General features: G+C 32.1%; 1 protein-coding gene across 2 annotated transcripts; it reads right to left on the reverse strand.

The window, feature by feature from the left end:
• Nucleotides 1-200: 200 nt before the first annotated feature.
• On the reverse strand, nt 201-8,696 carry SP555 (SPRY domain-containing SOCS box protein SP555). 2 transcript variants are annotated; one of them, XM_074131648.1, is made up of 5 exons: nt 8,573-8,696; nt 5,798-5,968; nt 4,210-4,421; nt 1,885-2,158; nt 201-1,210 (listed from the first exon to the last, which is right to left on the reverse strand). In XM_074131648.1, the coding sequence occupies exons 2-5, from the start codon at nt 5,807-5,809 to the stop codon at nt 944-946; spliced, it is 765 nt and encodes a 254-aa protein (XP_073987749.1). In that variant the 5' UTR covers nt 5,810-5,968; nt 8,573-8,696; the 3' UTR covers nt 201-943. The 2 variants fall into 2 exon arrangements, with proteins under 2 accessions (XP_073987749.1, XP_073987750.1); XM_074131649.1 differs by lacking the exons at nt 5,798-5,968; nt 8,573-8,696 and adding an exon at nt 4,499-4,916.
• Nucleotides 8,697-12,740: the final 4,044 nt, after the last annotated feature.

The raw sequence follows: 12,740 nt of genomic DNA on the forward strand, positions 1-12,740 counted from the left end.
GTCCTAAATGTATTTACTTTTTTATTTATATTAAGAAACTTTCACAGGTTTTACTGTGTAACTTTTTTAAATTTATAATTTATACTTTTGGCTACTTACTTTAAACTAAAATAAAACCGATTTCCACAATGAGATAAAAGTGTTAAAACACATCTCAACAATTTAACTTCTAATTAATTAACAAATTCAGATCTCTAGAATACTTTTTTTATACAATGTCCACTCACATTGAATGTGTGCATTTATTATTACTTCGTTTTTGTCTTGGGCAAATATATGTCAAAAGATAATCCAGGACCCCGTTTTTATAGCAAAGGTAGAACAGTAGCGAGAAATTTTTTTTTGATAGCAGGTAATGAGGGCGATAAGCATTAAGGCCAAGCCTATATCTGGAAGTTCTTTGATTTTATATTTCATTTATCAGGTTCAGTACAAAACTTCCAGCACTAGCTTGATATTGTGGCCTTGATTTTTCGATACAGAACTGATTCTGCGCTTAGAAGGTCCATGTATTAGAAACAGTAAGTAGCTTCGTTCAATCGTGATCGGCATATCCAACTTCGCACTTTAAATGGTGCATTAAAATATAAGTTATTCAAGAAAACTACCTATGAGTTATAAAGAATTCCAATTAAACCAGTTTAAATTTACATACAGTTTCTTCTTCTTTTTTTTAATTACTCAAATTCTGAAATTACGTAAATAAAAGAAGATACAGTTAGTTTCACATAAAAGGAATGTAATCACATTTGTTAATAAATCCTATAACAGAATACGTGAACGTTCAGTAACAAGGAATGAACAAAACTTTAGAATCATGGAACCTTCAGTCCCCAAGAATTTAAAATTACAAATCTCAATTAATACCATAAATTACAATTTAAAAATGTGATTCTTCCAAAGTATTAAAATTCTAACCACACAAAATATTAACTTTAAATGCTTAGAAATCTAAAAAATAATACTTCTTAGTTGGTTCTGCCGTACGATGCATAGCTTCAGCTAAATATTGTTTCAGTTTTGGTGGAATTAAATTATCTGGTACATTACAATCAAGATCTGAAGGTGAATTAAGTTGTGACACAATAACAGCACGACAACGATCTTGTAAATTTACAAAATCTCTTTTCATTAATGCTAAAGTCATTTTAGTTTTTGCAGCAGTTGATGAGATTATGGGATATAAATTCTCTCGTACTTTATGAAGATCCTTGTTTTTTTTTGGGAAAATTTCAAAAAATCGTGAAACATGAAACAAAGAAAATTTTATTAAAAAAACAGTTTAATAAAAAACAAACATTCTTATTGGTTAATTAGAATTTATAAACATTTTCTTCTTAGAAACGAAGTGGGTTTACGAAAGTGTTTGTGTTTGTAGTTTGTGTTCTAAAGATTTTATTTTTATTCATTCATTACACATGAAGAACAACAACTTTTATTTGAAACATTTCCTAGTCTAATTTCTAGTTCTACGAGAGATGATTAGATTATGCTTCTCTCAAAAGTTCCATTTTAAAGTGTGAAATAGTATTTTACAGTTAACATGGAATAGTGTATGGTACATACTAATAAATATTATTTTCACATAACATTCCCAAAAATATAAGTTTGAAGAAAAAAGTTGAGAATTCAAAGAGGAAGTCGTGAGGTAACTTTTAAATTGTATACAACTTGGAGTCTTGCTTGTTACTTCCACATTAGTTTCACTAGTGTATGGAGTCCCATTAAGAAACTTCGTTTTAAAGCTCTACTTCTCCTTACAGTTATAATTAAATAATCAAAAAATAAAAAAGTTGAAATCATCACATACATTTCAGCTACACATCAAAGTAACTTGCTCACATAAGCTAACTATTGATTACACCAATGAGAGAGATACATTACCTTGAAAGCAACTCCAAGACATTTGCCATCCTTATAGAAACTGAGCGTTCCTGCTACACCATCAAACAGAATACCAATGGTAGTTGACTCATTTTCTTTAAATGGCCTCGTATAGTATGCCCATTTGCCAGCATGGAACACAAGTCCTTTATGTGATAAACCCCATCCATTCTCATCTTCGCCGATTAAATTGACAAAAGCGTCTGCATGGAGCCTTGCACGATTCGTTGCCACACCCACCATCATACTCGTACCAAAGATCCTCTGAGACATCCTAATTAGCTATATTATTTAGATATGAAAGTTTAAATAGCGTTCTACATAACATATTATATCCTTTAATGTAAATAATAAGCTTGTTTGTACAAAGCATAAAAGTTATTCTCATTAAATTTCATTTAAATCAAGTTCACACCTATTATAAATGAAAAAACACTTTTTTTCCATTTACTATTAAGGAACAAAAAAAAAGAAAAAGTAGTTACAAAACCGAATAAACAAGCACTGAGAATAACATTCATCTCCCTCTTTAAACAATTCTGTCAGACTTTCACAAGCTGACAAATAGTGATTTTGGTAATAACCTTGGGAGCAGTGGGCCAATTAAATCCTTTAACCTGAAGTTGATTTCACAGACTGTTTTTTTTTTTGGCAGCGATTACACCAATAGGACAGAAGATACAGCAATTGGAAATATGAAGGAAATGCAAAACTCCCAAAACTTTATCACCTTACATATCCTTCAAAAATACAGCTAGAAAGCTGAGACTTTGCACAATTGTAGTGATAAACGAGTACTATGATTGTCTATATTATCGCAGAGATTACACCAATAGGACAGGCGATACAACAATTAGAAATACATATGAGGGAAATTTGAAGCCCCCCTAACTTTATCACCTTATATCTTTATCCAACCCCTCCAACGCCCTACTTGACACAATTACTCACTTCCACTTGCTAGGTTCACCCATAAACACCAACCTAACTATTAGATACTCTTATACTCCAAGTCCATAGAAAGACAAACTACAATACCCTTCAATAAATAAGCTCTACTTTAAAAAAACTGTGGTATGAAGTAATTTCTGTTAAATTAGGTACCACTTTTATCATCTAATACCAACCAATCACTGTAACATTTACAGCTTCATGCCATATTTTTAATAATTTTGTGAAATAATTAACCATTCGCTTGGAGAAAATTAGTTATACAAGGTGTTCATTTTAAGACGGTTTAAATGCATTTCATGCTTAAACGGTTGATCTGATCAAAAAATGGTAGAGGAAAAATTTGTTGCACGTCACCTCTAGTTTCAGAATATGTGAATATGATTTTAGATTCCTGATCGCGTACGCGGCAGACGTGCGTACAAAAATGAAGGTCCGCTGATGACCCCCATTTTCATATACACATTTTTAAAGAGTATAAAAAGTTATGAAAGAAACTGGAAACCGCAATTCGATATCTTTAAAATTAACGGTGCTAGGCCATTTCAACTGATATCTCTTTATTAATCATATTTCAATTTTTTAAATTGTTATCAAAGAGAAAGAAGAGCACGCGATAGCCTCTTGGCTAAACTGGCTTGCTTTGCTGGAGGAGGTACCTTTGAAGACACAGTACATGCTGCACGATAAATTAAGGAATAAGTTTGAACCTTTAAAATTAAGATATTGGACATTTAAATATGTGACAGGAGGTTTCAATTTTTTTTTGGTAATTAAACGCAACTATTCCAAAATTACCTTAAAGTATTAAACCTTCTTGTCTGTAACAGAAGTAAAATTATTTTTTAGCCCTTTTGTCTATGCTTGTGAACATCTAAAGCTCTTAACATTTGATTATTGCGTAGAAAAATCACTCGGAAAACTACTTATTTCCTGATATTAAGAGAAAATACTAGCTTGACTGCCTTGGCAATATTTTCAGTAGAAAGGGGATGAAAAAATACATAAAAATGACCAATCACGTGCTCTTCTTTCTCTTTGATAACAAGTTAAAAAATTGAAATATGATTAATAAATATCAGATTTTGAAATGGCCTAGCACCTTTAATTTTGAAGATATTGAACTGCGGTTTCCGGTTTCTTTCATAACTTTTTATACTCTTTAAAACTGTGTGTATGAAAATGGGGGTCATCTGGAAACCCTTACTTTTGGACGCGCGACTGCCGCATTTAGATTAACCGTTTAAGCATGAAATGCAATTGAGCCGTCTTAAAATGAACACCCTGTATAAGGCTGGTAAAATGAACTTTCTTTACAGGGCTATTTAAAAAAGAAATATTTGATGAAATATTAGTATAAAAATGATTAAGTACCTAATTTCCCAATAATATCGTCCATTGTTGAGTACTCTGGTACCTCGTACAGCGGCTGTACCAGAACTCCAGTTTGGGTGGAAATGTGCCGTCCTTAAGCCTAAATCATAAAGGCGTACTTCACGACTGCGATCAAAGCGATTCCAAGTCCAATGATCGTCGCAACCATGCTTTAGCGGACCATCCATTGCTTGGTGAAGTTTTTCTTCAGCCTAAGAAGTAACCCATTTTGGTATATGATTATGAAACAGCTACTTCATCAAATGATGATTATTTAATGTATACAAACAAATTGTTAAATTTGTCTTGATAGACTTGTTTTGGAAACATAGAAGGCTACCACCGAGGTTACAATGACGTTTAATTCACTTTTTTTTATGTTTTATTTAGCTTTTTAGAAAAAACGTATTGTGCTCATGTACCATCTGATTAATATTGAAGTAGATCTTACTATTATATTGGCCTGTTATAATGCGATTGTTCATTGTCCTTACATACCCTACCATGCACATAAACTGTCGTTGTCCTAAGAATAATTTAATTTCATTTTAAAGAACTGTTCTTTCGTGCTTACTGCCTTCTTAATAATTTTTTTAAAGATTACAAACTTGAAATATAGCTATGTTATAACTAAGTTTTAAGAACACAATTCACTATTTAGAGTACTTCACTTAGTATTGATCACTAAATAACTGAATGCTCATCACACAACTTTTTCTTTTTGAAGTCTTATTTTAACAAATTCATTAACATGAAAAGAGAAACAAAACTAGCGATTTCAATGGAACGATTAGATAAGATATGGTCATTATTAAATTGTTCGTTTCATACGATTTGCCCAGTCAACATAGATAAACCAAACTTATTTCTTTAAAATGTACTTGAAATGATTTTATCTTATAAAACGTAGCTGCATATCTTTAAACTTTTATTACTAATGTTTAACAAAATTTTTATATTAGTGTTTCTGATAGCAATGTATATTTGTATAATGAAACGATAGTTGCAGTTATCCAACAGATTTTAAGTTCATTCGGATGGTATTCAAACAAATTTAAAGGTTGTTATGTAATCCAAACTCCAAAAATTATAGTTAATGTAATTAACTATAACTGTATAAAGTTACAAACTTCTAGAAATTCTTTAATTTTCTCTCAACATTATGTAAACCAATAACAGTATGGTATTTTCTAACTACATAGTACTAAGTATCTACAAAGTTTTGAAATTAAAAACTGATAACAGGTAAGATCAACTTATGGAGAAACTAAGCTTCAAAAATCTAAAAAATATGTTTTAAGTATACGTCCTAAAAGCTCTATTCCATGAGGAAAACCTTTAAAACGTTTAATAAGCTTTGAATTAGAATTTGAAAAAGTTTATTAACAATTTAAAATAGATTCACAAATAGATATAAAGAAGGAGGTTTCAGGCTGCAGTGCCTAATAAGCATACCTCAAATACTTAATTATTATTATTAAATAATAATATACATTATATTATTATATTTAATAGTTGTAGTTTTGGAAAGTTTGGCTTTTAAAATTACATATATTTATATATTTTAGATCTCTTTTTTAATACTTACATCACTTCTCATTGCAGTTGTTGGAAGAAGCGTTTTATGGTTTAAGGATTCATAGTAATTCCAAAAATTGTACCTTGTCAATGATTCATTAGAGGAAACTCGTAAATATAGAATACATTTTCCACTCCATGATTCAATTTTATAGAACTCCAATCATCCATTGTGTCTTGGCTAATCAAAAAAATAATAAAATGAGAAATTATTGAGTTTTTAAGAAGTAGGTTATTAGAATTTAGTTATTGAGGAGTAACAATTTAGAAAAAATACTATTGTTCATTAAATTTACAGCGTTCGGGGCCTTTACAAGAGAATATTAGTATGTATTAATTTTTTTTTTTTAATTTACGATCACCCCTTAATAAGCAATAAATATTTTCTCTTACAGTAAGTTCGTCATTGGTTTTAAACATGGCGAAAAGTGTAGAGAAATTGTGCAATGGATAGTTCTAGCAGTTTGTAGTAACACTAGCCACATCCCAAAACTTAGGACAACAATGTGGCCATAAATTAGCCACCAGGCAATCATGAGTAGGTGTCCGATAAAACAGAAATTTTTGCCTTATTTCAAGTTTGTGGTTCGGAAGTTCATCTAGCATGTTCAAGTAAACATATACTGGAATTGATGTTTAACAATTGACCGAAGGGTAACTTGCAACGTACCAAATTCACTGGTCACGATGTTAAGGTAGAGGGTAACAGTCAGAATAAAAAACGCTGAATTACAAAGAGAAAAGGCGTAACAGGAGAAAGAATTCAAAAGTGTAAGGAACTAGCTTTCTTTTGAAAATAAGGAATTATTGCCTCATACAGGTGAATTGCATGTTTCTAATAGAACTAAAGAAAAGTTCTCAAACTTGATCTTCCTATACTTAGAAGCACGAAAATCAGTTCGAATCCTTTATTTTTAAAGAATAATGTGCGGATGCAGCTCCTTGGCAGCCTGGCAACAAGGATTAAAGCGTCAGAAGCTGAGATTAAAGACAGCGGTACATCAGTAGTGATGCAGATAGTTGGGGCAAAAGCGGATTTATGGGGGATGAGCCGGGTGCTTTTTTGAAAAGAAAAAAAAGGCCTCAAAATTAAAAAAATTATTTGAATACATTTTTTTTTGGTAAAAGAATCTCTTAAAAAATAACTTAAAAATCAAAGTTTAATTAATTACTTTCAGTAGAAAGGCTACCACCAAGTGTAGGTGGCTGTATAAAAAACAAAACTAAAAAGAACATTAAGTGGAGGCCATTCTCTGGCGAATTTAACTCTAGTACCCCACATAGAACCATCTGGGACAAGATAACAGTATTAACCTCTCCTCTCAACATATAAACCAAAACAAATGCAGGGAAACTAAGAGTAATCAGCCCTCCAACTAAATATGAAGATTAATATTTGATTTAATTAACAGAAAAATTGAAAAAATTAAATTAAATTTTTGAAAACATCGAAAAGTAGATAATCTGAGCATCAATACGCTTTCATGCCTCTCCGAAAATTAAAAATCCAACCTGGAGCTAAATGGATTTGAGATTTACTTTCCCTCAACCCAGAATTCATGCTTGCTTGCTTTTTCACTTGCTAGAAGTGTAGAAGCTTGAGTGAATTGAGGCTTCTAGTGTGGCTGAATTTAAATCTCTCTTTATTTCTTTAAATTGATTCCACCGAACGTTTCAAGTACTATATGTTCCCTAGATCAATATCTTGTCCAGCATTTCTTTAAAAACATTACAGTAATGATATGATCTTAGGAAGAGAAGACTTTACAGCGGTGCTCTCGATTTAAATCCAAAAAGTGTTATCGTGAACTTGCTGCATAACTAACATTGTTTTAAGATTTAGCCCTTAACCTTAGCTGCCATCCATCTCTTATTGTGCGTCAGTTATAAAGTAAATTTAGGATAATGCTGCATGATCTTACATCTCGAAAGGCCGGCAAGGAGTAAGGATACTTGCAATTTTTTTTCAATCAAACTGACGCGCTACCAAAAAAAAAAAAGAAAAAAAAAAGATGACTGGTGTTGGAAAGTGGATATACTGAGATTCAAGGATTGCGGACAAATCTATCCGTTTTCGTTTTGTGCAAAAGAAAAAGGAGCCCTAAATGAGTCTATAATTAATTATGTTCTTGATACCAAATCTAGTTTGAATATAAACAAAATTTTACGTCGTTGTTCAGCTTTGGCAATTCCAAACAAGTTTCATTTCAGAAAATTCAGGTTTAAAGTCTGGAACGACTCTATTGAACCGTTTACAAAATGGCAGGCTTCTAATTAACTTTATTAATCATGTAAAAAACTTCCTGCAATCATAAAATGGACTTATATTGATCATTTTGTAATAATATGTTTTCATACTCAAGAAATCATCATCAAGTCAGAGATGACCTCATCAATTCTGCCTTGTAGGATTCGCATTAATTTACTCCTACAACACTGATTGCAATAGCAATAAATAAAGGTAATTGTACACATTGAATGGCATTTTAGAAGGAGCTTCGTTTTGCTTTTAATTTGAAAGAAAAAAGGAGGTTCAGATTATTAAGAATATTTATGAAAAAAATTAAAAGAATTAATTAAGTGTATGCGGAATTTGCATAAGTTGATTTAAGAGTTAGAATTTCATTAAACTTGAAAACAAATTGCTTAATTTACTATGTAATTTTTCTTTTAAGTCTTTACAAATTTCAAAAAAACCTTCTAGTTCATTTATTACAAGTCAGTAAATATAAAATGGGGTGGAAAATTAAGTAAAATAGTGAAATAATTGAGGAGAAACACTTACGGCCAGTTGTTTGATGTGAGATGGAACATGGTAATGACCAACAGGAGCAAGCGCACGACCACCGTTCGATAACAACCTGTACTGTGATATCGACCGCAGCTCCCAGACCAGCTGATACACTGCTCATTCGGTGACGTCATTCAGCAGACTCCTTGTAGACGTTATCTAATTGATTACAAAAAAAAAAAAAAAACACAAGTTTTATTTAGATAGCTTTAATTGAGTACTCACGAAGTATGTACAGAAATAAAAATTTGTAAATAATTCTTAATGATAATATTTTGAAATAGTGATTAAAAAGCCATTGAAAAGGGCTCCGAGTGTTAATGACCTCAGTCGTTGACCGCGGACACTTGAAAACAGAAAAACCTAAAAGAAATGAGTGCATCAATACGGTGTAAAAGATCAATTTTCAAGAAATATATTCCACCAACCGTAAACGAAGGAGTTGCATTTTTGAAAAATCGGCTCTTCACTCGATTCACGTTATCTTCAAATCTCGCATCCCATTTCCTCTCTCTCAGAGGGTGTGTTTGCGTATAAGGATGAGCGAAATTTTATATCAACGAACAAACCAGAAGAAAAAATATAAATTCATTTACCTCCATAACAAAGTTATAATTGATGAACAGAAAAGAAATCTGATCAATGTTTCACCATTGTTCCATTACAAATTTCAACGTGGTGGTCTGGAGTCAAAAATAATTCATTTTATTAATTGTTCGTTGTTCCTGACACTACTGCTGTCCTCTTTTTAGGAACAGGTTTGAGAAGGTGGGGTTCGAAACGTCGAACATTAAAGACATTTTTTCCTTTTTGCGCTGTCAACTATAGTTGTATTAAAATCATATATGTTTTTGTTTTAAAATACTAATTACCATAAAAAAAGGAGAGCAAAAAGAAAAACTCGAAAGAGAAAAAAAAGTTGCTGTTAGCTGGGAAAATTCTGTGCCATCAGTTTCAGAACAAAATCAAACTTCATTTAGTTGGCGTGTAGTACATAACTGCACTTGCAGTGCTCATGTTCCTTCCATCATTACCGTCACTGTAGTGAATTACAAAATGGCCGCTCGGACTATCTTTTATTTTCTGAGTTCGTACCTTTCTAAAGTTTGGAGAATCAAGAGCTCTGAGATTCTACTCAACCAGCTGCTAGGACTATCTGCTAGAAGATACATACTTCCTTTCGACTGGAGAGTCAGTTACTTAGAGGTAAGACCAGCATGTGCATTCAAGTCCATCCAAATTCTAACAATATTTAAGACAAAGAGACAGCAGATATTCTTACCAATTTTGCTTTAAACCAAGTGAACTTAGAAAAGCATGCAGCAGAGTGCCAATATTCCATTGAAATAGATAACCAATAGCAGTAACAGTTTAGCCCAGAGGTTCACAAACTTATTCCGTCTACCGCCCATTTTGGGAATCAATTATTTTCTAGCACCCCCTAAATTTTTTTTACAATTTTAGAATTAAAAAACTTCTTTTTTTTCAACTTTACCACATCTTAAAAATCACAGTCGATATCATTAATTTAATTTAATTAGTCTTACTCTATTTCTGAGTTCAAAATTACGTTTTAAATGAGACTGTTCAAATGAGAGCAATAAAAGGAAACTTAATATATAAACAAACTGTTATTCAAATTATAACAAATATTTCAATTTCAATTTTAAAACTAACTTAATGTTAAGGATGAATGTCACCAGTTTGACTCCCTTGGCATAAACCTATAGTTTTTTTATCCCAAGTTATTTTTAAAAAGTTCTGAAACGAGAACACCGAAGCTCTCGCTACAAGACAGTTTTTTTTTTTTTTTTTTTTTGTATCAGTGCTTACACTATTAACCAATCAACAACTAACTGTATGTTAAATATTGTATTGTTTAATAAATTCTATCAAAGACGAATATACATAGATATTATTTGAGAATATTATCTCCTTAAAATGTAGGGGAACAGTGCAATATCTCGAGATTTCGTTAAAAAACTTTTCTCTTTCTTTATTATATCTAGGGCAGACCATCACCACGTGTTCAAAATCTTCCGTCTCATTACATCTCCTACAAAGAGGAGAGGCCAATTTCCCTATTCTAAACAAATACGACCGACAAATACCATGGTTTGCTCGCATTCTATTTATTATCGTAACCATTGTTTTACCAAAATACCCATCTTTAAACCATACTTTATGGTTAACCTGTGGTACCATTGTTTTATAAAATAAGCCCTTATCCGATTTTTCAAATTTACACTGCCATTTTTCAATGATTTTTCTTTTAACCCAGCCCTTTAAATCTGATGGTGGGAGAGGGATCGCTAAGTACTCTCCAGAGCTACTGGCCTCCTTAGCAAGTAAATCTACTGTTTCATTATTACTAATACCACAGTGAGCTTTGCACCAACCAAACTTAATATTCTTTCCTTGATTTTTCAGATTTAAAAGAGCTTCGGCAATGTTAATTATTAAATGATTGGCTGATGCCAACTTCCAATGATACAGGGCATCTAAGGCGCTTCTACTATCACTAAATATGGTGATATCTGTGGCATCCAAAGTATAAGAGTATACCATAGCCTGATGTATGGCGATCAGTTCGGCTGTATAAACGGTAGAATAGGCAGGCAGTTTAAACATTTTTCTTGTATTGCTATTGGGATCAAAATAGGCACATCCCACTTCATTATTTAATTTGGAGCCGTCGGTAAAAAGTGTGTATGTGGAGGGAAATAGTTCAGAAATATCATCTAGAAATACTCTATTTACTATTGGTTGCGGAATATTAGAATAGTCTTGTAAAAATTTAACATACGGCTGATTTTGTGAAATTATTTCTGAATTGGCATTGAAATATGGCAATTTGTCTGCGATATATATCAGAGGTTTCAAATGCGAAACTTCTGTGAAACTAACTGACAACACGGGTGAGTTCTTATATCTCCAATAACGCATCTGTAAATCTTTAATACTCAATGAACAAATACAAGACAGTTAAATCCGTTCTTAACCCTCCATCGGGCGCATTTAATCTGTGAGATGAAGAGGGCATTTTCTTATTGATAGAAACTCAGGTATTTCTTAGAATGAGCCATGGCCCTCAGTAGCTTCCTCTTTTACCTTCTTCTAACCGAACGGCCTGTCGGTGTTTTACTCTGAGTTAGGTGTTACTTAGCATCCGCGTAATCTGTCCAGATTAGTTGCGCCCGATGGTCTTATTCTTTGGGTATTGAAATTTTTCAAGTTTTCTTATCAAAAACTGTTACAAAGAACACATTATCATCTAAAAGACAGTTTTCTACATATTGACTATTTTTGCAACGAATGTCTTTTGTTGAATAATATTGAATAGAAGAAAGAGAACGGGATTCGGACACTAAACAAGCTTTTTTTTTAATTTTTAGAAGATCGTGACGCGGATAATTTTGAGTGCTTATGTACAGATAAAGTAACCAAATTGTCGGATAAAAAACCTACTTCAAGTGTTTGACGAGGGAGCCATAATCTTTTATAGCGTTTGCCTGGTATAGTTGGTGACAACGTCTACAGAAACGTTCGGAGTTGGTTCATGGTCATTCTTTCGCTCGTCTGAACATAGCGGGCATCAATGCGTAAAAAAATTTCTTGGATAATGCTAATAAACCATCTCACACATTCATTCATAAATGTGTGCCTCAAAATTAGGGATGACTGAATTTTCTGTCCACATTAATGTTCTGTTCCACTTTACGAGTTTTTTTTTTTTTTTTTTTTTAAACAAAAACTTAAACAGAAATTTTTCATACGTTTCCAAAACATTTTTGATGAAATTAACAGCTTGATTAATTAATTGGGTCATTAATCTCACAGATTAGTTGCCCCTATGATGTTACAAACATATTGAGCCCGATGGAGGGTTAAATCTTAACCAGAAACTTATATTGCCATACCTAACTAACTTCATTTAAGTAATAAACATGTTTTTTTTTTAAAATTACTGTAAGAATTATAGTGAGAGAAATATGTACGATCTTTGTGGAAGTATTCCTCGCCAAATTCGCAAATCTTTTTATATCGAGCTAACTGAGTCCGAGTATTTGCTGACCGTACTGTCGAACTATGTGTTTCAGGCACGCGTAACGGACACATTGAACATTCTATCTTAAGAACTATTCAAATAATAAAAATAAAA

This window comes from Rhodnius prolixus, unplaced genomic scaffold (genome assembly GCF_049639745.1).
Source record: "Rhodnius prolixus isolate KJV_2025 unplaced genomic scaffold, Rpr scaffold_4, whole genome shotgun sequence".
Classification (NCBI taxonomy): Eukaryota; Metazoa; Arthropoda; class Insecta; order Hemiptera; family Reduviidae; genus Rhodnius; species Rhodnius prolixus.

Bases quoted from the DNA above. Each gene is read 5' to 3' on its own strand.
- SP555 (XM_074131648.1), bottom strand. The intron at 2,159-4,209 runs GTACTTAATCAT...ATAGCTAATTAG, and splicing joins CGATATTATTGGGAAATTAG to GATGTCTCAGAGGATCTTTG. The intron at 1,211-1,884 runs GTAATGTATCTC...AAAAAAAACAAG, and splicing joins GTCTTGGAGTTGCTTTCAAG to GATCTTCATAAAGTACGAGA.